Genomic DNA, 26,300 nt, shown 5'->3' with positions numbered 1-26,300 from the left:
GGACTACCTGTATATCTTAAGGTCCAGAACATTAGTTTTGTTGTGCTCACCTCGGGAACGCAAGATAAGAAAGGCTTAATGTGGATGTTGGAGTTGTAAACTTTGAGATCATGGTCTCCTAAGCCTCGAGTTACCCCAATGGTTGCCATCATTCGAGCCTAATCAGAAAAACAAGTAGCTGATAAAGACTTGATGCACTACGAAGACATTTAGCCTTGGTGGAGCAGTGGGCTAATGCCTCCTTAAGTAACACCAGCTGCCTGCAATTAGTGCAGGTTCGCATCCCACCAGGCTCAAGGTTAGTTATTTTTATATAACTTTGTATTAGAGGATGACAAAAACACCCCCAAATATTTGACCCTTTTAACAATCTCAAATCCAGTTAATCCTTCTAAAAGGGCCTTTTGCGATACTGTCATATTTTTGGCCAAAATTTTAGTTTTTTGTGCATTAACTTTAAATCCAGAAACCTTCCCATATTGCATTATTATCTCCATCAGGTCCACAACAGAGTTTTCTGGCCGGGTCACCGTAACAACCAGATCATCTGCGAACGCTCTCAGTCTATAATCCTGATCTCTAATTTGTATACCCTTAATTCTTTCCGAATTCCGTATTTTTACCAATAATATCTCCAATGTTAAAACAAATAAAGGTGATAACGGACACCCTTGTCTTGTGCCCTTCTCAATATTACATACTTCAGTCAAACTATTGTTAACTATTATTCGGGCAGTTTGTTTTTGATATAATGCCCTAATTGGTTGCAAAAATTTATCCCCGAAATTCATTTTATCTAAAACTTTCATCAAAAATTGCCAATTCAATTGATCAAAAGCTTTTTCAGCATCTAGAAAGATTAGCGCCGCAGGGATCTGGTTGTTCCTTTCCAAAAACTCCACCACATCAACTATATGCCTCACATTATTTTTCATTTGTCTACCACTTATAAACCCAGTTTGATCCCCATGAATCACCTGTTGCAGAACCCTCATCAATCTGTTAGCTAACACCTTGGCAAATATCTTGTAATCTGTATTTAAAAGTGATATCGGTCTATAGTTTTTTACTTGAGTAGCATCTTGATCTTCCTTCGGAATCAAAGAAATAAAAGCAGTTCTCCAAGACGGAGTCACCTTTCCCCCTCTCTGAATTGTCTGGAACAGTTCCTTTAACGGCTTTATCAGCTCCAATTGTAAATTTTTGTAGTAAGCCGCAGTCAAACCATTCGTGCCTGGCGCTTTATCCACCTTCAGTTCCTTAATTGCTATAAGAATTTCTTCTTCTGTTATCAATTGATTAATCTCCTCCTTTTGTGCTTGCGTAAGAACCGGGATGCTAGCATTCTTCAAATATACATCAATATCTTTTTCATTAATCTTCTCCTTAGCATATAATTTAGAATAAAAATCCACAAAGGCTTCCTTAATAAGATCCTGTTGAAACACAACCTTTCCCTTATATTCAATTTTATCTATATTAGAAGCCCTTTGCTTTTTCCTTAACCTGTAAGCTAGCCATCTACCTGGCTTATTAGCATTGCAAAAAGTATTATGCCTAGCAAACCGTAAATTGGTTGCCACTTGATCAGCCATCAACTTATCAAATTGTCCTCTTAATAGGTTAATAACCTCCTTAATCTTCACATCCAATGGGTTCAAAATTAGGGCCTTTTCTTTTTCCCTAATTTCATTCTCCAGTTCTTTCCTTCTAACTTCCAAGGTACGTCTGTATTTATTATTCATATATATCAACACCCCTCTCATGTAGGCCTTGCTAGCATCCCAAACCATGTCCGTAGAGGTATCCTTATTCATATTAATTTCAAAGAAATCCTTCATCTGCTGTTTACATTCTTCCACATTTCTCTGATTTCTAAACAAATTCTCATTTACGCGCCAAGAGCGCCTATCCCTATTGTCCCTATTGATCTCTAACCAAACTGGGCGATGGTCAGAAATAGTTCTTGCACAGATCTTTACCTTCTTAATCCTAGAAAAAAAGTAATTAGTCAGCAAAATAAAATCAATCCTGGAAAAAGATTGATGTCTATCAGAAAAAAAAGTATAATCCTTTTCATGTAGATGTGTATCACGCCAAATATCTCGCAGTTCCAAATCGTCCTTCATTTCAAAAAAAGATTTAGGCAATCTAGCATGGCTCGGAACACGCTTAAAAGAACCAGCTTTGTCCATCTGTACGTCTAAGACACCATTCCAGTCTCCCATAAAAATAAAAGATTTATAATCCAATTGGGTAACCTTTGTGTGAAGTAAGTTAAAAAAGTCAGCTTGTTGTTGATTAGGAGCATACAGTCCAACTAGAAGCGTCTTTTTACCTTCTAACAGCAAATCTATCATGACATATCTTCCTTGCTTATCTACTTCAATTAGTTCTGCTGTTAGAGTACTTTTAACGTAGACAACCACTCCATTTTTCTTGTTGATCGCAGAAGCAACAAATTGCGTACCCAACCTTGAGTTCGATAAGTACTTTTGGTCCATAACCCTAATATGCGTTTCGTGCAGACAGATAACATCAGTCTTAAATTGTTTTAAATATTGAAAAACTTTCTTTCTCTTCTGTGGTGAGTTTAATCCATTAACATTCCAAGTTAAAAATTTAGTTGCCATGCTTGGCGTCCCAAAGCTTTTGGAGCACATCTGCAATGGCCCCTGTAGTTTCCTTGGGCCGCGCCCCTCCCACAGCTTCACTGTAAGTACGCTTTGGAAGTTCCATAACTTTCTGCTGGTCTTGCTCTTCTTGTCTCGCTCGTCTTAAGGCGGCACGCGTCATCCTCTGCTCTCCAGCAGCAGCTGATGAAACTGTAACTTGATCCCCTCCAGCACCATTCTCCTCTATCTGTCTACCTTCAGCAACTTGAAGCTTTCCCTCTCCGAATCCCTTTGCAGCTTCCAGAAGTGATAAAGGGGTTGCTTTTAACACATTGCTGTAAAAATCAAGTGCCTGAGTCACGGTAACCAGACGATATCTTTTACCTTCATACATCACCACCATTCCGACTGGAATCTCTTGATATCACATTTCTTAAGTTCCTGTGCAAGAAATGCAAAATCTTTCCTTCTCCTTAAAATCTTTGGAGGAATCTCTTTTAGAACCAGGACTTCTTGCTCAGCAACCACAAATTTAGTATCATAAGCAGCTTGAATAACTTCATCTCTAGTTGCTCTCTTTGTAAAATAGACCACCACATCTCTAGGTAACTTCCTCTGTCTTGCAATCCATGAATTTACACGAAAGATTTTATCCATACTTCCCTCTATTTCAGATGCTGGCTGGCCCAGTATGTTCTGAACCAGCCCTCTTCTAACAAACCCCTATTCAAAAGAAGAGACTGGAGAGCGTCCAAGGCTAAAAGGCTTCTGCCAAGATTTAATTACGCAGTTAACAAAAACACTAGAGCTTGTCTTCTCAAGCGGAAAAGTTGCTTTCAGCAACCAGCCCCTCCCCAAACACTCCTTTTATAGAGAGCTCAGGGCATGGTCTCCCTGTGCCTCCTCCCGAGGAGTCTCACAGCCTTTCTTTGTTTGTTCCTGCTCGACTGCCTCCTGCGTCGGGCGTCCTTGAACAGGGCCAGCTGTGGGTCATCTTCCTCCGCACTCTCGGGCTCACGCAGCTGAGAAGAGGTCCCCGGCTGAGGACTCTGCAAAGCCTCCAAATCATCATCAGCCGGTTCGTTTCCCTCCTCCCCCACATCTGAGTCCTCCGATACATCGGAGCCGGCTGTCGGACCCACAGGCTGGCCCTGAGTCACAACACTATCCCGCACCGCAGGGCCCTTCCCCCGGGTCTGCCGATCCGGATGCGGTCGGGATGGGAACTGTTCGTGAAAAGCAGTCACCAACGCAGGGGCATGAACGGCGGTCGCGTCTTCCCATGTGAAGTCCTCCGGCCCGTACCCTTTCCACTCGATCAGGTACTGGAAGCGACCTTTCAGCCAGCGGGAATCCCTGATGCTGGCGACCTCGTACTCGGGGGTGCTGTCGCCATCACGAGGTCCTGATGGGGGAGGTTCCGCTTGGCGAAGTGGACAAGCCGGTTGTTCGGGGACCAACAAGGACCGATGGAAGACGGGGTGCACGCGCAGGGAACGTGGCAGAGTTAAACGATAGGCGACCGGGTTGATGACGGCCTCGACTGGGAACGGTCCAAGGTAACGGTGGTCCAGCTTCCTCGCCGGCCGAGTGGATGGTAGGTTCCTGGTGGACAGCCAGACCCGATCCCCCACCGATAATGGAGGCGTATCCCTTCTCGACCGATCGGCGAACCTCTTGTAGTCGGCCTTGGCCTTCTCCAGCTGCCGTCGCACCAACCGATGGATCGCCTGTAACTCCGCCATGAATTCGTTCGCTGCCGGCTCCGGTGAGTCCACGGGAGAAAGGGGGAAAAACCGGGGGTGATAACCCACGTTGGCCAAGAACGGTGTCATCTGCGTGGAGGTGTGCTGCGAGTTGTTAAAGGCAAACTCGGCTATGGCCAAATAGTCCACCCAATTGTCCTGCTGCAGGTTAACGTAGCAGCGCAGATACTGCTCTAAGATGCCGATGACCTTCTCGGTACCCCCGTCGGTCTGAGGATGATGCGCGGACGAGAGGCAAACCTTAATGTCCAACGCCCGCATCAACTCCTGCCAGAAGCGGGCTGTAAACTGGGCCCCCCTATCGGAGACGACTCTATCGGGAAGGTCGTGCAGCCGGAACACCTGTTGGATGAACATGCGACTAGTGGCGCGAGCTGACGGTAAGCCGCGACAGGGGATGAAGTGCGCCATCTTGGTCAACATGTCCACCACCACAAACACTGTCGTGAAGCCGGAGGATGGGGGTAGATCCGTCAGAAAGTCCATGGACACAGCCCCCCAGGGTCTCTTGGGCGTTGGCAAAGGCTGCAGTAAACCAGGCGGGGCCCCTGTCGCTGACTTGGCCTGCCTGCATGGGACGCAGGAGGTGACATAAGACTGGACATCGTGTCGGACTCGGGGCCACCAGAATGTACGGGAGACCAGGTTCAGAGTCTTGAACAGGCCAAAATGCCCCGCAGCCGGGTTATCATGACATTGGCTGAGGACGAGTCCCCTGAGTGGCCCTCCTGGAACATAGAGCCGGTCACGATAATACAGGAGTCCATCCGTGACCGACCAAGGCGAATCTGGCCCCACCTCTTCCTTCCGCTGAGCCACCCACGCCTCCTGCTGCTGCGCCTCCCGGATCCGAGCCCGTATATCCACCGGCTCCCGCACCGCAGCAAAAGACTCGACGGGGATCACTGTCCTGGGCGGAAGCTTGTCTTCCACTCGGGTGTACTCGGGCTTCCTGGACAGAGCATCCGCTCTCTGGTTGTGCCCGCTTGGTATGTACCGCACCCGGAAGTCAAACCTCGCAAAGAAGAGGGACCACCGGATCTGGCGTTGGTTCAAATTCCGAGCGGTCTGCAGGCTTTCCAGATTCTTGTGGTCCGTCCGGACCTCGATTTGATGCCGCGCCCCCTCCAGATGATGCCTCCAAGCCTCGAACGCCGCCTTGATGGCCAGCAGCTCCTTCTCCCAGATGGTATAGTTGCGCTCCGAGGGATTCAATTTCCGAGAGTGATACGCGCAAGGGAAAAGGGTACCGTTGGGCGTCGCTGCCTGGAGTAACACGGCCCCAATGGCAATGTCGGAGGCGTCCGCCTCCACGACAAACGGCCGTTGCGGGTCAGGATGCTTCAAGATGGGCTCCTTCATGAAGGCGTCCTTCAAAGCTTGGAACGCCTGTTGTTCGGGGGCGTTCCACTGGAACCGAGTCTTCTTCTGCAGGAGCCGGGTGAGGGGGGCTGTCAAGGCAGCAAAGCCAGGGATGAATGTCCGATAGTAGTTGGCAAATCCAAGAAGTCGCTGAACATCCTTCACGCGACGCGGGGGTTGCCAACTCTGCAACGACTCAACTTTACTCGGTTCCATGGCGATGCCCTCAGGAGAAATGCGGTGGCCCAAGAAATCAATGGTCACCTGGTAGAACTGGCACTTCTCCAACTTGGCAAACAGCCGATGTTTCCGGAGGCGCTGCAGGACCTGACGGAGATGCTGATGATGCGCTTCACGCGACGGGGAGTAAATCAGGATGTCGTCCAGGTAAATCACAACAAACTGGTCCAACAGATCCCGAAAGATGTCATTCATAAAATGCTGAAACACAGCGGGGGCGTTGGTCAGGCCAAACGGCATCACCGTGTACTCGAAATGTCCATAGCGAGTACCAAACGCCGTCTTCCACTCATCACCCGGCCGAACCCTGACGAGGTTGTAAGCTCCACGCAGGTCCAGTTTCGTGAAGATCTTAGCCTCCCGGAGTCGGTCCAAGAGCTCGGGGATGAGGGGCAGCGGGTAGCGGTTACGCACCGTGATAGCGTTGAGTTTCCGGTAGTCACAGCAAAGCCGTAACTCGCCCGACTTCTTTTTGACGAAGAGCACGGGCGCAGACACTGGCGAGGACGAGGGCCGGATGAAACCACGAGCCAAGTTCTTTGTCAGGAAGTCCCGCAATGCAGCCAACTCGGGCTCCGACATGGAGTACAAACGCCCCACTGGGAGAGGCGCATCAGGGACTAGGTCAATGGAGCAGTCGTAGGGCCTGTGCGGGGGTAATTGGTCCGCCTCTGACTCGCTGAACACGTCAGCAAAGTCGGACAGTTCGGGAGGCAAGGAAACCCCTGGGGAACCCTCCACCTGGCCGGCACAGATATGGCGGGTGTGGTCCACGCACTGCAAACTTGGGAAGGTGACCAAGTTCTGAGACCAATAGATCTGTGGATCATGCGCCCGGAGCCACGCCAGTCCCAAGACCACGGGGAAGTGCAGTTCCGAAGTGACGTAGAACTGAATGGCCTCCACATGGGTACTGATGGCCATACACACGGGTTGCGTGGCGGCCGTAATAGGCCCGGACAGGAGCACTCGACCATCGATGGTCTCCACAAGCATGGGCGGATCCACTGGACACTGGGGAACAGCCCATTTGGCCACAAAGGCCGAATCCATAAAGTTAGTGGTAGCCCCAGAGTCAATTAAGGCATGGACCGGAATCCCCTCTGGCTTGCCAGGAAGGATCAGACGTGCCTCCAAAATCAAATGCCGTGAAGGTTCACAGGCACCGTCGGAACGGCATCGCTCGGCGTGGTCGTTGTGGGTCGCCCGATCTTTCACACCGTCTAGATCGGGCTCGGGCCGTTTCCCGACAGCAAAGCAGGGGACTTTCTCAGGGCCGGCTTGGTCACTGATGCCCGCTGACGCTTCTTTGGACAAGAAGCAGCCAAATGTCCAGGGTCCCCACAGTAAAAACACAACCCCTCCGATCGTCGTCTGTCCATTTCCGTCACCGATAGACGGGACCTGGCGGCACCTAGCTCCATTGGCTCCTCCCTCTGGACTGGGGGCTCACGCACAACAGGGGCGGCAGGGGTCTGTGGGGTGGCACGGCGACTCTTTCGCTGCTGCAGCCGGGCATCGATCCGCAGACAAAGATGGATCAGCCCATTCAGATCTGAGGGAATGTCCACGCGGGCCAGCTCATCCAACATCTCCTCCGACAAGCCATCCTGGAAGGCATCCACGAGCGCAGCCTCATTCCAGGCGGAATCCTGGCTAAGCAGCCGGAAATCGCTGATGTAGGCCTGTAGGGGGCGCTGACCCTGCCTCAAAGCTTTCAGGCGTCGGGTGGCAGTCTGCGCCTTAATTGGGTCCTCATACATGAGGCGCATATGGTCACAAAACCCCCCAAAGTTATCCAACAAAGGGCTAGGCTGTGCCAACAGAGGCGTGCCCCAACGAGCTGCATCTCCCGACAGAAGGCTCAACACGAATCCCACCTTATCTCGGTCAGTGGGGAAATCAGCCGCCCTCACGCTGATAAAAAGCTGGCATTGTCCCAGGAAGGCAGGAAACAGTTCTGGATTACCAGCAAATTTATCCGGCATAGCTATCTGACATTTCCTCCTGGGTGGGGGGGCAGCATGTACCTGAGCCTGCAGTTGTGCCACCTGAGTGGCCAGCAAGGTGAGTTGCTGGTTGAGCTGGGCATTCTCGGCAAGAAGCTGCTCCATTGTAGTAATAAGGGGTGGGTGGCTGAAAGCAAACTGTTCTGAACCAGCCCTCTTCTAACAAACCCCTATTCAAAAGAAGAGACTGGAGAGCGTCCAAGGCTAAAAGGCTTCTGCCAAGATTTAATTACGCAGTTAACAAAAACACTAGAGCTTGTCTTCTCAAGCGGAAAAGTTGCTTTCAGCAACCAGCCCCTCCCCAAACACTCCTTTTATAGAGAGCTCAGGGCGTGGTCTCCCTGTGCCTCCTCCCGAGGAGTCTCACAGCCTTTCTTTGTTTGTTCCTGCTCGACTGCCTCCTGCGTCGGGCGTCCTTGAACAGGGTCAGCTGTGGGTCATCTTCCTCCGCACTCTCGGGCTCACGCAGCTGAGAAGAGGTCCCCGGCTGAGGACTCTGCAAAGCCTCCAAATCATCATCAGCCGGTTCGTTTCCCTCCTCCCCCACATCTGAGTCCTCCGATACATCGGAGCCGGCTGTCGGACCCACAGGCTGGCCCTGAGTCACAACACAGTACTGCTTCCAAAGCCTCAGAGATCAGCTGCTTTAAGTCTTCTTTAGGATTCTCTTTTAAGCCCCTGATTCTAATAGCATACTGCATCTGATGGTACTGGACAAGGCTCAATTCTCCGTCCATTTTGTCCCTTATATTTTCATTCTCTAGTACCTTTACTTCTAATATAGTTCTTTTGACTAAGATCCTCCACTTTTTCATCCAAACGTTGCACACATTCAGCCACACTTTCAATTGTAGACAAAATGTCTACCCTCATTGCACTAAACTTCTCTTCCATCTTCTCCTCCAATTTCTCTTCCAGCTTTGCCATATTATCATCCATCATATCTGACATTAATTGTGAATGCTTTTCAAAGGCATCTTGTAAATCCTTAAGCGTCAATGCCAGAGGAGGTGCAGGAGGAAGCAAAGCTTGCAACGAAGTCTGTTGCACCGGGGAAGTTCCTGCACTCCGAAGAACTTTAGAAGATTTAGCCGCCATCTTTCCCCACTTTCACTTGTTGCGTACTTTCACTTTAAAGCTATAAAATCCATTGAGCTAGGGAGTAAAGATAAAAGTCCACTTCACCTTGACCTCCTGTACCGCTCTGCCTGCACCTTAATACTCGAGAGTCTTTCCTTCTGGCAGGGGTGGTTGCTAACGCCTGGCTCTGCTCCAAAAATCACGGAGCAGAGACGCTGCGCAGCTCGGAGCTAACCCAGGCTTCGGGGGGGCTCAATCCTTCAGCCGCCCAAACTTTCAGCTCAGGCGGCCCCGGAGAGCTCAACCCCTACCTGGGGCCTCACCCCCTCCTCTTCTCCCGAGGAGGGGGCTTCAAATCCACCTAAACAGCTGATCGGCGCTGTTTTAGATGGATAAACACAGCTGCGGAGCGGACAGCCCGGAGACGGCTGTCTTCGGCGCCGCGTCGCCACCGGAAGCCCCACCAGGCTCAAGGTTGACTCAGCCTTCCATCCTTCCGAGGTAGGTAAAATGAGGACCCAGATTGTTGGGGGCAATAAGCTGACATTGTAATAATGCCGCTGGGGTGTGTGTGAAAGCCCTAATAAGCAGGCATATACATAGAATGAAGGCTACTGCTAAGCTTGTAAGCCGCCCTGAGTCTTCGGAGAAGGGTGGGATATAAATGGAATTAAAATAAAATAAAATAAATTTATTCAATTCCACATTGTTAGAAACAAGATTTGTTAGTGCAAAACTTTGGAAGACTAGATATCTTTCACTGAATTAGTGGTATTTAAAAGTCTGAAAAGTTGCTCTATCTAAAAAAAATCAAAGCATCAAAAAGCATTAAGAAACTCAACAGAAGAAAAAATGTTTTTAGATTTGGTCACCATATATTTACTTTATCAACAATGTTTTTCTTAAGTAACTACTTTCAGATGTACAAAAGTCATTTTGAAAAGCAATATTAGAAATGGATATTTAAAATTTCATATTAATTCTTAAAGACAAAACTATATATGTCTTCAAGTGTACACTTTCCTTTTAGTTTTCCCAATTACGGTATTTTTCTTAATATTTTTTTAAAGTTGCTAGTTTTCCCTCGTTTTCTTTCTTCAGTAAAAAAATGCACAGTCCAAATGCGAGATGCATCTATTTAGTATCAAAACATTAATCCTTTAAAAAAAACACCCTGTTGACTCTAACATAAAACTGGCATTTATTTAAGTGATACAGATGTGCATAACCTGGTTTCAATTCATTATCCTTCAACCAACCCTCCCCCCCCCATGCTCATTTAATCTAAACATTGTCTCTATTCACTGAAAACGAATAGCACGAAGAGTCCCATATTAGCTTTAGTACTTACTTTTTTCCCTTCTCCATACACAAGTGGAAACTTCAGGTCATCTTCTTCTATCCTTTTATATGCCCTAGTTAGAAAAGGAAACATACACAAAGTAAGGTCATGCAGAAGGTTATCATCACCTCAGATATGTTAGATTTATAAAACTACCAATTGCTGAAGGAGAAAATGTCCTGGTGAATCTCTTCTACTCGTAGTTAGAAAAAAAGGTTGAAGTCAGCAGTATTTCATTTATCTCCAATAGTGTTGTCACTCCTCGCCAGCCAGTGGATCCAGCAGCTGAGTCTGAGGAATCAGATGAGGAGGAGGGGCCTGGAGTGACATTAGAGTCAGAGGAAGACTCTGAGGAGCTCCAAGACTTACAGTCAGAAGAGGAGCCTGGCCCACTCAGGCTGAGACACAGCTGTGCTGGGAGCCTGAGTTGGACAGTGATGAAGAACAGTTGGGACAAATCCAGGATGCATGAAAGCGCAGGCAAGAGAAGCGAGTAGGACAGAGGAATGCAATGGGGCAGCTCCAAAGGCAAAGGAGAAGGCATTAGGAAGCCACGCCTTGGCTGAATTATAAAAGGGAAGGTGTGGGAAGTGCTGGCTGCCAAAGGCAACCGTTTGTGTTGAGGATCGAGTTTCTGTGGACTGTGTTTGTTTGCCTTGGACACTGTGTGAGAATAAAAGGGGTTGTTTTTTTCTTGAGGTTCCTGCCTGTTTCTTGGAAGAGGGGTTTCTCCTGGTGAGCATAACAAGGACTCACATAGGCTGGGATAGAACAAATATATGTGCACGTAAACACGCATGCAGGTAGTCCTTGCTTAGCAACTGTTCAAAGTTATGATAGACTTCCCCAGAGCTACTTACAACCTTATTTCAAAGTTCCAGCAATCACACATAATGCCCTCCCCCCACTCCTGTGATCACAGGATTGCATTTTGGGCATATGGTAACTGGCTCATATTTATGACCTTTTGCAGCGTCCATGGTCACAAGGCCATGATTTTTTTTGGTGAGTTTTGCTAGTTACTGGCATTTACTTCGAGCAAAAACTGTCCATTGGGCATTATGGATTTGTTTAACAACTGCAGAATTCACTTAACAACAGCATCATTCACTGAACAGCTACTGTTGTAAAATCAGGCATGGTCACATGGTGACCTGCTTAATGATTGCCATGGCTTATGACCATAATTTCAGGCTCGATTATGGTTGTAAATCAAGGACTATCTGTACGCTGCTTTCCTCCCGCTGTTTTCTTAATGAAACTTTTTTTAAAAAAAAATATCATTGGCAATCTTCCTCAGTCCTCCCTTATATCTAATCTTAATTTCATGACAGAAACGAAGCAAGAGAGGGCCTTTGAACATCTGAATGGCCTATGATGATAGAAACTAAATTATCTTCTTTTTGTAGATTGATAATTGAGAATCAGCATGCTTTATTTCAAATGAAAAGAGAAGTTACCAGCCGTTCATGTTTTGGTCCCTATATAACATCTTTTTTCCCACTTCCTTCTGTTGGATCCTTCGAGGAAACTCAAGGTAGGTAAACTCATTTCCCAGTAATTCAGGCCTCAAATAGCCCTATGAGAGAAAAGAAAAAGCTCAGCTGACAGAATCTTTGGATCTTTTCCATCAAAGTAACAGAAAGCCAAACTGCCCCCATATTCCACAAGTCAGCACTAAATAACAGAATCCCAGAAGGGAACAAACATATGTAGACTAAAGCAGGGACCAATTCCTTAGATCTTAAAATTTACTTAAGGGCCTTTTTTCTCTATGTACTGAACTACTACATATTGTCCAAGTCTAACTGAAAATGGAAGATCAAAGCATTCATTCTAAATACAAGCTAAAGCATGAGTAACTGAACCTGTCTCATGCTCAAATGAATCATAAGGCCATTTCCAGACTAAAGCAGAAACAGAAGTTGAAACTAATAAGACACATTTTATAAGAAATAGTGGCACACACAAATATTTGACATTGGAGGCAACAAGATTTCAGTTCAGTAGTCCAGATCCTGTTCTCTGCTCGGACAGCTGTCATTTTAATACAAATTCCAATTATGGGAATGTCTCTAACATGTGCATCTGCACATAGACATCTAGCTACCTACTAGCTACTGGTATCAAGGGGAACCCTGCATTTCAAAGATAGGTTTGAAGTTGTTCTTGCTCTAGCTATCCTAGGTTGGTCTTATTCTTCAGAGCTGGTTCCTTCCTTTCCTGTCAATATCACCAAAGAGGCAATTATTTACCAGGCTAGCAATGGAAGGCCATCAGGAAGTGATTAAATCCCACAGTCAGGCAAGAATGGAGCCCAGAGCCAAAAAATAGAAAGATTTAAGAAACATTGGCTCAATTGTATCCTAAACACATGACCTTTAAGGAGGCAAATTTTACCCCACCTCTCCTGTTGAGTCTGACCAAAAAAAGTGCAACGGAAGAGCTAGGCCACATTAAAAACAATATTCCCTATACACCCTAAGAAGAGTAGCAATTGAGGAGTGAGGCCTGGGGAAAAGAAATTCAGGGAAGAAATCGGCAGAACCGGTGTGGTTTTTATTTTCTGCTACAAAAAACACTGCTACTGAAAATTACAACAGGCTTTGCTCTTTCAAGAACTTGGATCACATTGATAAAGCATAATAGACTGTCAGCCTGGCACAACAAATGACTGAAGCTATAAATGGGTTTTGGTATAAAATGAACTGTTTCAGCCTGTGGCAAAATACAAGATGGACTCCCTGTTGCTCAGTTTCTTTACACAGCCAGCTAAAGAGGATCCCTTACCCAAAACTGTTTTCTCTTTTCCAAGGCACTTGGAAGCCATTTCAATAGAATAGCAGATAAGATTCAGTCTGGTGTTTTGCCAAAGAGGTAGAGTTGAAGGCTCAAAACGTGGGCCAGCAACACCTTAAGGCTGTTCACGCTTCATAGATTTTGTCTAACTGTAAATTTGTCTTTCATCCCAGGAAGTAAATACTGTCTAATGTTTTGCATGAATGAGTCCATCTCACTGAACTACAAGGCAATTCCTGTTATATTCAAACAAGCATAAAAATTTAAAGACTGCTCCTTAGAGAGAAAAGAAAATGTGTGTGTATGACTATGACAAGGGTGTTCTCTTACAATTAGTACCTCTGCCCTCTATCACTTCTCACTTTCAGACTAGCCCTAAGCTGCTTTTCTCTTGAAAATACAGTCACAAGATTTTAAAATGCAATGCATCATAATTCCATTTTTAACTGCTATTAAAAGTGAGACCGGGCAAGTAGTTTGCAGCAGACAAGTTAGGGAGAACAGATACTTGAGGACCACTAGATTGTTCTTCAACCTTCATCTGGAGCCTACCCTTTCTCTTTGAATATTGTTAAATGTTTTTATTAATTTTATGTAGATAAGCAAAGTATGGCATTATTTTTACTGAACAGAGTTTAAAGCAATTTGGAGATCACTATTCCATAAAGGTAAGAACTCACTCCACCAGGCACCCTGGCCAAAGGAGAAATTTGCAATTGTATGAATTCCAAATTTAAGTCAGTGTTGACCCCTTTGACTGCCTGGACAAGTCAGGCAGGATTTTGGAAGTGATTTACAACTGCCTCATTCCTAGGGCTGAGAGAGTGGCCCAAGGTCATACAATTGGCTTTGTGATTAGAACTCAGAGCCTCCCTGTTTTTAACCCGATATCTTAAGCATTACAACAAACTGGCTACCTTTGTGAGTGCCATTAGGAATGTAAAAAATGGGAGGAGAATTTAACGTTTTTCCTTGTGTGATCTCAGCAACGGAATTTCCCGATGTATAGGGAAATAGGATTTCTTCCAAGGCAATGTGTCTATATTTGCAGGGGAAATGTCCATCACTCTATTCTGTATGAGAAATGCTGCTTGCACTTTTCCTAGTTGTATTTTTTTTTTGAAAAAAAGTATTATTACAAAAAAAGTTGTTTTGAGTTCATCTCTCTGTCATACCTTCATTAAGAGAGTTGGAAATGTGAAAATGAGATAGATGAGAGTATACATGCATATGTTAACTGCAGTAGCAGGACAAATGGTACAATCTTCGGTTGATTGTAAAATGTCTAAAGTCTCTCAGATTGTCCTGGGGTATTGCAATTTAGTACAGAGGCTATTATATGTTTTAAGTACTATTTTTGATATATTTATTTGTTCTCTAAGTGCTGTGACTCAACCAAATTGTCAACATAGGAGAAAAAACAAGACTGATTAATGTTCCTTCTTTAATTAATTAATTAAATTAATTAGATAATCAATGTTTTAGAAACAGTATTTCTCAGCAATGGAAAATTTAAGATGTATGGATGTCAACTCCCAGAATTTTCAGCTGGCTGAGGAATTCTGGGAATTAACGTCCATATATCTTAAAAGTTGCCAGTGCTGAGACACACCACTTTATAATAATTACAATTCAGCTCCCACATCTCAACTATTTCTTCAGAGTATTCTGAGATTGGCAGAATTGTGAGTTTCTAGAACTCTATTTTAAAACAGTTTTTATTTTGCAATCAATTATTACAAAACAATATCTTATGGACATCCATGGGGAAGAAAGAGGAGCAAATGTAAAACATACACACATAACATTATCCCACAAATGTCACAACTTATGCACTTGAGTCATATGTCAAGACTCAAGTATCTAATTGAAGTATTTACATGATCAGGTCACTGTATATGTCATTATTTTGGATTCATTGTAGTTTGCTGCGGTTGCTGCTAATTCTTATACATTATACATTACAGACCTTATACATTATAACGTTGTAAAAATATGCATCTTAAATATCTGTTCAATAAGGAAAATAAATACTAACACAAATTAATAGTATACTGCTCAAAAAAATAAAGGGAACACTTAAACAACACAATGTACTGTATTTAATAGTAGGATGTCTTATTTTCTGTTCCCTTTATTTTTTTGAGCAGTATATATTGAGAGTCTTTCTTTACCATTTACAATAAATTCACCCGCATCATATTCCAAATGGAAATTGAAAATTCCCTAAGCTCCAAAGATGATTGGCATGGTGCATGCTAGATAATGTTGCATAAAGCTTAAATGTAATAACCTTGAGCAAAAGAAGAATTTTGCCTTTACTGGTTTTTCAATTTAGGTTTGCCTTGCAAACCTTATTTCAGTTAACCACTATGAACCTGATGATCCTGTTTGTACAGAATTGGTTTCTCAAGGATATACCTGCCAAGGTTGTTGTCGGTGGTGATAGATTAAAAGTATATCAGATAGAAAGAAAGTTCTTCCTTACTAAAAACTGTAGCCTTTGCCTCTCTGTCTCTGGAGTAAACTCCCTGGACATTGGAATGATTTCCCCATTACGGATGACAATGGCCCTGCAATGAAACATGCAATGATGACATTAGAGAGAAAGAGAAGAGAGAGATGGCAAAGGAAGTGCAAGCAGCAGATAAACAAGAGGGCAAAGAGAGGCAGGGTTAGGTAAGCACCATCACTGCCATACAGAGAGAGAACCTCTGGGAAGGATATGGCATCTGGGCAAATATTGGCCAGGGATCTACGTTTCCTGATACTTTTAAGGTTTCCTTGCCTGTTTCTTGTTGATGGAAGAGGATAATGTTATGTTACTCCTGAAAGCCCAGAAACCTTCTGATGAGAATTTCCTTCTTTCCCTTTTTCTGGGTGAAATTGTTTGCTATGGTTTCACTCTATTTTATTTCTAGATTTTAAAGTTTCCCTACCATATTCTAAAGACCCAAAACAGATTAAAATATTTATTACTGTATGATCCAAATGACTCTACTCTATAAGTAAGCTGAAGGGATTTGCTGATGTCCTTTCAATGAGACTCATGAATAAGTAAACGTATCATTCTAGTAGTTGTGCACTTGTGCAGGGAAAATGGGAAGTGGATGAATGGGACCCTCAGACATAGTTACTAAAGACTATTCTCCCCATGTAGCATGAAGATATATCTAATAATATAAGCTCTGGCTCACATTGGTATAATATGCTAGTTTAGAAACTATAAAGGTCAAGGAAATGCTAGGTAGCCTTTTTCTTTAACATTCCTATTGGGTTAACGCCAAATCCTAGGTGTGACTCAAGAACATCCAGAGAAAACACTGACACAGCATATTGAAAAGGAGCAGCCATAAAGACATATTTAGATGTCCTTATATTCTACAGTAACAGTGAAGCCAAATTACTAAGCAGTGTTAGTTACCTGCTCTGAGAGAAAAGATGTTCCTTGTTCAGACAGATAAGGAAGCAAAGGAGGAGAAAAATCAGTCTAAGAAACTAGGGTTCAGAAATGGTGCTGAAAGGATGGAGGAGGATTGTGAGAAGAAAAGTATGGCCAGAATAATGGGTCACATCATCCAAACCCAAGTGCTTGGATATTCTGATCAAAATATAATGTAAAATATGGATTATCCATACACACATGTACACACGCACACAGGGATTTTATTTTCATCTTTTGACAATGTTACATATGGAATGTAGCACCTAAAATGATCGCCAAGCCCAGCTATAAACCATTCTTTACAAACTACAATTATCGCTCAGATGTTATGACTAAGCAAAAACAATTAAACACAATTATGGCTTTATACAATATCTGTTCCAGCATTTTACTGTGCTTCTTGGGTTGGAAGTCTTCATCTTAAACTACCAATATTTCCATATTTGATAATGATCTTTAAGACCCTGATTTTATTCAAAAATTAAAAGAAATTCTAATTGATTTTTCTGACTTGATAAAAAAAGTTGATCTCACTCTTGAAAAATAACTTGTCAAAAGTATGTGTGTACTGCTTCCTATTAGCACAAGCTCTCCTCATTTCAATTACCACAATGAGAAATAACACCAGTGTATTTTTCTCTGTCTTGTTATCCACTTGTGTAGCCTTCACCAAATGATACTTTACTTGTAACTCCCATCATCCCCAGATAGTAATGTACACAATACACCTAGAGGCTGTCATTTTGGCACAGAGAAGGTGGTATTGTTATTTTCAATTCAGAATCCCAAAACAAAGAATTTGGATGCAGATAGAAGACTCAATGAGGAAACAGAGCATCTATTAATTAATTCCAAAAGTAATCCAGAAACCTTAATTTAATCAGCATCAATACTTCATTTTGATTAATACTCCAGTAAAACTTATTTTACTGACTTAAGTTATGAACATTTTAAAATCAATAAAGATTCTTTAACAAGCACTTAAATTATTATTTCATGAGTACCTAAATATGGCGATACTCTAGATTTAGGACTGAATCACTAAAAACAATTAAAACAGTGGGCAGTGAATCAAGACAGTATCTATAATGAAGACTAAAATAACTTTAATGATTCTTTAATCATCCATACTTTTGAAGGGGTCTCAACAATAGGAGAAATGACATGACTCCCCTAGCTCAGGTTATAACAAAGGAGCTCCACAATTTGGAACTCCAAATGAATAATTGCAATTCAAAACTCAATTTCTCTCTTGCAGCATTCAGGGTATGTTACAAGAACATATTTGTATTCATCAATATGTAATTTTTCCATCTTAACATTCAGATCACAAAAAAATGTTTTTTGATTTGCTTGGGATCCACAGTTGTGTCATACCCAAATCTTAAGCGAGCTCCATCACTGCTACCACTACACTATCCTTTTGAACACAAGTCTGCTGACTCTTTGGTTGACAATAAGTATAGTCCTTGATTCTGAGGAGTTCTGTCCAACTTTTCTTACTATTGACAGTGACTGCCTTTATTCCGCACAAGTTTTATTAATTTATTATATCCATAGCCCACGTTTTTGCTATAATATTCAAGGCAGTTATTGGATCCTTAATGGTTTCTTATCCACAATTGATCAGAATTAGTTCTGTTTAGCTTTAACATTATAGTGTCAGACCATTTCCTGAAAGCAAAATTTGATCTTCTGATCATACACAGTATCACTAGAAACACAGCAGCATACATCTGTTTATAGCTTATTGGATTAGTCCCTGCAGTTTTCTTGACAAAATTTTTGGAAGTGTCTTATTAGTGCCTCCTTCCCAAGGCTGAGAGAAAGTGACTGGCCCAAAGTCACCCAGCTGTCTTCATGTCTGAGGCAGGATGAGAACTCAGTCTCTCAGTTTCTAGCCTGATGCAGTAACTATTACACCAAACTGGCTCTCATTAGGTATATACTTATCATTAATACACATTCTCTTAAGGATTGGTGTGTGTGGTATTAACGATACATGAACAGAAGAAAGACAAATATTTAAACTGTTGTTGAAATTTTGTATACATTATAGGTAAAATAATTGACCTTGACCAGAAGGACTCTGATTAAATTCTACCAGGCAGTAAAGAAATGTCATTTTTTGCAATGAATACAGAGTTCTAATTTGTCAGGGAGCCCAAACATTCTCCAGCCCACTTACCTACTATCACCAGCGTTAGCCACATAAAACTTCCCCAGAAGATAAACCACAGCCAGGGCACAACAGCCTCCTGTTGCCTGCCTGGTTACCCGTTCTTGCTCAATTTGATTGTCCTGAAGACAGAAAAGCAAAAGTACAGGTGAAACACGATCTGTCATATCAGAAAAGGAGGCAGAACCATACTATATGTAATCACAGATCTTCCCCACCTTCCTATATTAATAAACTAGAATGTCCCCAGGGATACGTAAACAACAGTTGCAGAAACAAGATAGTCAATTAGACATTACCTTCAAATTTTACAATTACAACTTTATGCTTTGACAAATTCTTATTTCATCTATCAAAAGTCTATCTTAAATAGACAAATGGCATCGTATTTGCACTATGCTATACTAGCATCTGATTTATCTTAATCATTTACACCAAGTTCATTCTTTGTTAGAGCAGAGGCCCTTAATCACAATCAGTACAAAAGTTTCAACTATGGCTTTATCTGATTTACAAAACTGTACAAATGATTAGTATAGTGGGCAATTGCAGTCATTAATCCTCCAGGAAAATAAAATGATAAGCAAAAACAGTTATAAATAGGAACTGTTCCTGCAGCAACATTTCCAATGTTTCTTTTTCCCCATCCACACAGATGCACAAAGACTTTTTTTAAAGAATATACCGTATATACTTGAGTATAAGCCGACTCGAGTATAAGCCGAGACCCCCAATTTCACCCCCCAAAACTGGAAAAAGTTATTGACTCGAGTATAAGCCGATCCGCCGTTCTGCAAGCCTGAATACACAGGAATACCCTGTGTGGCCGCGGCTCGTCGGCAGGTCTCCGTTCCTCCTGCCGACCTTTGGGGAGGTTTGGGCGCCTCCCCAAACCTCCCCAAACGTCGGCAGGTCTCCGTTCCTCCTGCCGACCTTTGGGGAGGTTTGGGCGCCTCCCCAAACCTCCCCAAACCTCGGCAGGTCTCCGTTCCTCCTGCCGACCTTTGGGGAGGTTTGGGCGCCTCCCCAAACCTCCCCAAACCTCGGCAAGTCTCCGTTCCTCCTGCCGACCTTTGGGGAGGTTTGGGCGCCTCCCCAAACCTCGGCAGGTCTCCGTTCCTCCGCGCAGACCTGCCGACCTTTGGGGAGGTTTGGGCGCCTCCCCAAACGTCCCCAAACCTCGGCAGGTCTCCGTTCCTGTTTGGGGAGGTTTGGGCGCCTCCCCAAACCTCCCCAAACCTCGGCAGGTCTCCGTTCCTCCGCGCAGACCTGCCGACGTTTGGGGAGGTTTGGGCGCCTCCCCAAACCTCCCCAAACCTCGGCAGGTCTCCGTTCCTGTTTGGGGAGGTTTGGGCGCCTCCCCAAACCTCCCCAAACCTCGGCAGGTCTCCGTTCCTCCGCGCAGACCTGCCGACCTTTGGGGAGGTTTGGGCGCCTCCCCAAACGTCCCCAAACCTCGGCAGGTCTCCGTTCCTGTTTGGGGAGGTTTGGGCGCCTCCCCAAACCTCCCCAAACCTCGGCAGGTCTCCGTTCCTCCGCGCAGACCTGCCGACCTTTGGGGAGGTTTGGGCGCCTCCCCAAACGTCCCCAAACCTCGGCAGGTCTCCGTTCCTGTTTGGGGAGGTTTGGGCGCCTCCCCAAACCTCCCCAAACCTCGGCAGGTCTCCGTTCCTCCGCGCAGACCTGCCGACCTTTGGGGAGGTTTGGGCGCCTCCCCAAACGTCCCCAAACCTCGGCAGGTCTCCGTTCCTGTTTGGGGAGGTTTGGGCGCCTCCCCAAACCTCCCCAAACCTCGGCAGGTCTCCGTTCCTCCGCGCAGACCTGCCGACCTTTGGGGAGGTTTGGGCGCCTCCCCAAACGTCCCCAAACCTCGGCAGGTCTCCGTTCCTGTTTGGGGAGGTTTGGGCGCCTCCCCAAACCTCCCCAAACCTCGGCAGGTCTCCGTTCCTCCGCGCAGACCTGCCGACGTTTGGGGAGGTTTGGGCGCCTCCCCAAACCTCCCCAAACCTCGGCAGGTCTCCGTTCCTGTTTGGGGAGGTTTGGGCGCCTCCCCAAACCTCCCCAAACCTCGGCAGGTCTCCGTTCCTCCGCGCAGACCTGCCGACCTTTGGGGAGGTTTGGGCGCCTCCCCAAACGTCCCCAAACCTCGGCAGGTCTCCGTTCCTGTTTGGGGAGGTTTGGGCGCCTCCCCAAACCTCCCCAAACCTCGGCAGGTCTCCGTTCCTCCGCGCAGACCTGCCGACCTTTGGGGAGGTTTGGGCGCCTCCCCAAACGTCCCCAAACCTCGGCAGGTCTCCGTTCCTGTTTGGGGAGGTTTGGGCGCCTCCCCAAACCTCCCCAAACCTCGGCAGGTCTCCGTTCCTCCGCGCAGACCTGCCGACCTTTGGGGAGGTTTGGGCGCCTCCCCAAACGTCCCCAAACCTCGGCAGGTCTCCGTTCCTGTTTGGGGAGGTTTGGGCGCCTCCCCAAACCTCCCCAAACCTCGGCAGGTCTCCGTTCCTCCGCGCAGACCTGCCGACCTTTGGGGAGGTTTGGGCGCCTCCCCAAACGTCCCCAAACCTCGGCAGGTCTCCGTTCCTGTTTGGGGAGGTTTGGGCGCCTCCCCAAACCTCCCCAAACCTCGGCAGGTCTCCGTTCCTCCGCGCAGACCTGCCGACCTTTGGGGAGGTTTGGGCGCCTCCCCAAACCTCCCCAAACCTCGGCAGGTCTCCGTTCCTGTTTGGGGAGGTTTGGGCGCCTCCCCAAACCTCCCCAAACCTCGGCAGGTCTCCGTTCCTCCGCGCAGACCTGCCGACGTTTGGGGAGGTTTGGGGAGGCGCCCAAACCTCCCCAAAGGTCGGCAGGAAGAACGGAGACCTGCCGAGGTTTGGGGAGGTTTGGGGAGGCGCCCAAACCTCCCCAAAGGTCGGCAGGTCTGCGCGGAGGAATGGAGACCTGCCGAGGTTTGGGGACGTTTGGGGAGGCGCCCAAACCTCCCCAAACAGGAACGGAGACCTGCCGAGGTTTGGGGACGTTTGGGGAGGCGCCCAAACCTCCCCAAAGGTCGGCAGGTCTGCGCGGAGGAACGGAGACCTGCCGAGGTTTGGGGAGGTTTGGGGAGGCGCCCAAACCTCCCCAAACAGGAACGGAGACCTGCCGAGGTTTGGGGACGTTTGGGGAGGCGCCCAAACCTCCCCAAAGGTCGGCAGGTCTGCGCGGAGGAACGGAGACCTGCCGAGGTTTGGGGAGGTTTGGGGAGGCGCCCAAACCTCCCCAAACAGGAACGGAGACCTGCCGAGGTTTGGGGAGGTTTGGGGAGGCGCCCAAACCTCCCCAAAGGTCGGCAGGTCTGCGCGGAGGAACGGAGACCTGCCGAGGTTTGGGGACGTTTGGGGAGGCGCCCAAACCTCCCCAAACAGGAACGGAGACCTGCCGAGGTTTGGGGACGTTTGGGGAGGCGCCCAAACCTCCCCAAAGGTCGGCAGGTCTGCGCGGAGGAACGGAGACCTGCCGAGGTTTGGGGAGGTTTGGGGAGGCGCCCAAACCTCCCCAAACAGGAACGGAGACCTGCCGAGGTTTGGGGACGTTTGGGGAGGCGCCCAAACCTCCCCAAAGGTCGGCAGGTCTGCGCGGAGGAACGGAGACCTGCCGAGGTTTGGGGAGGTTTGGGGAGGCGCCCAAACCTCCCCAAACAGGAACGGAGACCTGCCGAGGTTTGGGGACGTTTGGGGAGGCGCCCAAACCTCCCCAAAGGTCGGCAGGTCTGCGCGGAGGAACGGAGACCTGCCGAGGTTTGGGGAGGCGCCCAAACCTCCCCAAAGGTCGGCAGGAGGAACGGAGACCTGGGGAGGTTTGGGGAGGCGCCCAAACCTCCCCAAAGGTCGGCAGGAGGAACGGAGACCTGCCGAGGTTTGGGGAGGCGCCCAAACCTCCCCAAAGGTCGGCAGGAGGAACGGAGACCTGCCGAGGTTTGGGGAGGCGCCCAAACCTCCCCAAAGGTCGGCAGGAGGAACGGAGACCTGCCGAGGTTTGGGGAGGCGCCCAAACCTCCCCAAAGGTCGGCAGGAGGAACGGAGACCTGCCGAGGTTTGGGGAGGCGCCCAAACCTCCCCAAAGGTCGGCAGGAGGAACGGAGACCTGCCGAGGTTTGGGGAGGTTTGGGGAGGCGCCCAAACCTCCCCAAAGGTCGGCAGGAGGAACGGAGACCTGCCGACGTTTGGGGAGGTTTGGGGAGGCGCCCAAACCTCCCCAAACGTCGGCAGGTCTGCGCGGAGGAACGGAGACCTGCCGAGGTTTGGGGAGGCGCCCAAACCTCCCCAAACGTCGGCAAGTCTCCGTTCCTCCGCGCCCTGCCTGCCTGCTTCTTTCCGCTGCGGAAAGAAGCAGGCAGGCAAGGCGCGGAGTTTGGGGAGGTGCGCGCGCACCTCCCCAAACCTCCCCAAACTTCGGCAGGTCTCGGACGGCGGTGGCTTGGGAGAGGTGCGGGCGATCCCGGAAGCACCAAAGCCTCGGCCGCGCACAAGTCCTCGGTAAGTTTTTTTTGTTGACTGGAGTATAAGCCGAAGTGGAATTTTTCAGCCCAAAAAGTGGGCTGAAAAATTCGGCTTATACTCAAGTATATACGGTACCTCATATTATGGGTGGCTATGTTTTGCCATCATCTGTAATGTATTTTTCAGTGTCATGCCTTTAGAATGGTGGTTAATCTGTGACTATCACTGTTTGCCAAAGGTCTAAATTAATTGGTAACTTAATCTTTTGTCTGTTAGGACTTATCAGTTAACCTGGACTGAAATACAGTATGGGAAAGGGAGACAATACTAATCAAAAGAAAGCTAATTAGCAAGCACAGTTCAAATATCTGAGGAAACAAACAAAAAGGAAAAAAACCCCTACCTTAGTAAATATCTCTATATAATTTTATGAAGAGGTGGGGAATCACCAATAACATTTCAGTACCTATACTAAATTATAGTTTACAAGATTCTCTAGGGAAGCCATGACAAATGAACTGGTATATGAATGCTATATGTTGACAATGTGTCTTTTTCTGTGTATTTTATTCCCCTGAGCAGCATCAAAGACAAGATCTCAAGCTGTGCTACAGAAAAACAGAACAGGCTCTGCTCAGGATCTGCAGCTAGGTAAGCAAATATCTAGTCAGCCAAAAATAGTCATGGGTCACCATGTCAGTGCCTTAACTGCAAAAGGAAGTGAATGCATATTTTGGGTGGGAGACAGGCAGGCAGGATTGGAACACATCCCTGACCTCCAACTTACATGTCCTTCAGTGGCTAGGGGGCTGTGTGTGTTAATATAAAACTGTTAGTAGTTTAATTGAGTTTATTTGATTCTGAATATCCTTCACCTGTTTAAATCTACAGTATGAGACAGGCTACATCATATATACTCAAGGCCCCCTGCCTTCTTGCAAGGTCAAGATTTTGTTTGTTTGTTTACCCTGGCTCTCCTATCTCTGAATACAACGTATCCATTTCACTCCACTTCTGATACAGAATCAGGCATCAATTACAAGGAAGTGCTACCTCAATAAGATAACCACATGTCTAGCAGGCAGCTTACATGTATTCCAAAGTCTGTGCCAAGCCAGGAAATTGTTTGTAATCCTGTATCATGGGAGCAGCCTGCCTTCTCCAGCCCATTTTTGTTCTACTTACTTACCATCTGCTTGAATGCATTTTCAATGGCTCCCACTACTAAACTTTCATGGAAAACCATCTTTTCCATATGGAAGCGTGGCAAGGCATTGTTTGGGACCTCTCTGTCTTCTGCCAGAGGAGCTTTGTTTGGTTCGGTGAGAACTGTCCTGGGTCCCTCTTGTAGGCAAATTGGTGGAGGAGAAGAATCTTGTAAGATATCCACCAAGTCTCGGAGTTGGTCACGAATATGGAAATGAAGCAGTTTGGATGCCATAATTGCAGCTCCACTTCCAGCATGTCCATCAAACAAACCCCAGTAGTAGAAATACAGACCTTTGCTGCTCTGCAGAGAGATTGGAGAGAATTATTCTGAAGTAATGTCAAAAGAAAGTCAAGTTTAAAAAAGTAAAACTGATGAAGCAGCACTTTGGTGAAATTCTGCAAGCTTTGCGGTTTGTGACTGAAACAACATTCAGCACCTTCTCAGCCAGCTATCAATTTAACCAAACTGCTACCAGTTCAAGGATGTCCTAATTCCTGGAGATTATTTTACTGCAAAGGGAGAAGAAAGGACAGAAAAGGTGATGAAGTAGCAAGGTGATGAAATTTTTGCCTCCGAGCAATGCAATAGGTATCCTATTCACCCAGTGCTCACATAGTTCACAGGTATTATTTTAAACGCCAGCTGCAATAATTCCTGTGATTATAGTGGATGGGAAAGTTTGTGGAAGCCACTGGTTCACAATTCCACTTCATCAAGTAAACAACGGTTGCCAATTCAGGTAAGACCTATGAAGTAACAACTATTTTGTGTGATCATTACTATTAAGCAGCAACTGGGAATCAAACAGTCCTGCTCTAAGCTGGAATAAGTTCACATAATGCAGTAAACTATGATTTAGCAATGGTTGAAACTATTACCTGGGTTAAATCATTATGAACCCATAAACAATGGCTTGTTTAACCATGATTTACTGAATAATCCATAATAAACTACATTTTAACTGCAAAGCCAAAAACTATTAGTTATAAGTTAAAACAATTGGACTCATGCAACATAGTAAACCAAAATCAAATAAACTACATTACGGGTTGAGACACAGCTGTAGAAGAAGCTCTGGTCATCCAGTTGCTCACCACTCACTTCTGACTCTCCAGAGATTCCCTTGGGGCCTGGGTTATTTCTCAGGCTGTTTCTTTTTTCAACAAAGACGGCTTCACAACAAGCTTGATCCTCATTATGCTGGCTTTTACCAGCATTTATCACTCTGTTCAGGAAAGAGAAAAACAAACCATCATAATCTGGACTTAACAATATGAGTTTGATTTGATTGGCCAACTTCCCTTGATCTCAGATTCACCTTGCATAAAGATTGACCACAAATGGGGACAAATGATTCCATTGCTGCTGTTTTTAGTAAACAGAAGCAATTTGAAAGAGGACCTGCCATAGCCATCAAGTCTGGGGTTTTTTTAACCTAAACCCCAGACCTGTTGAGCTAAGTGGCTTCATTTTACCTGTAGTCAATGAATGGCTTCTAATGTCTGATTGACCAGCATAGGACCTACACACCATGAAAAGTGACACCTCTAAACCTATTTCATCAAGTTTATTAATCTCATACTGCCTTCTTTGCTATCCAAACAAAATTCATGGTTTCAAGCTTTGTTCAAGCCCTTGGGGGCAACCATTGTTTCTGATGAAAGAACCTGACAGAGGACCTCAAAGCAGCAAATCATGTCTGGCAGAAAACTGCCAAACAAAATGAACTTAAACTTTTTATCTTTGTTTTTCTTCAACTTTGCTACTTCACATCATTGCAA

The 26,300-nt window shown here is 46.0% G+C and overlaps 1 protein-coding gene across 1 annotated transcript in view; it reads right to left on the bottom strand.

Annotated features, from left to right (window-relative positions):
• Positions 1-26,300, bottom strand: part of PPM1J (protein phosphatase, Mg2+/Mn2+ dependent 1J) — a gene marked incomplete at its 5' end in the record, with an annotated part of 44,113 nt that overhangs the window by 6,021 nt on the left and 11,792 nt on the right. The window contains 7 exons of the mRNA XM_081322181.1: positions 51-158; positions 10,424-10,487; positions 11,875-11,993; positions 15,702-15,786; positions 18,847-18,959; positions 24,499-24,819; positions 25,621-25,744. Coding sequence (XP_081178307.1) covers positions 51-158; positions 10,424-10,487; positions 11,875-11,993; positions 15,702-15,786; positions 18,847-18,959; positions 24,499-24,819; positions 25,621-25,744 — 934 coding nt within the window. The remainder of the gene's footprint in view (positions 1-50; positions 159-10,423; positions 10,488-11,874; positions 11,994-15,701; positions 15,787-18,846; positions 18,960-24,498; positions 24,820-25,620; positions 25,745-26,300) is intronic.

Source organism: Vipera berus, assembly GCF_964194415.1.
Source record: "Vipera berus genome assembly, chromosome: 3".
Classification (NCBI taxonomy): Eukaryota; Metazoa; Chordata; class Lepidosauria; order Squamata; family Viperidae; genus Vipera; species Vipera berus.
This window is presented reverse-complemented; position numbering and strand designations above follow the sequence as displayed.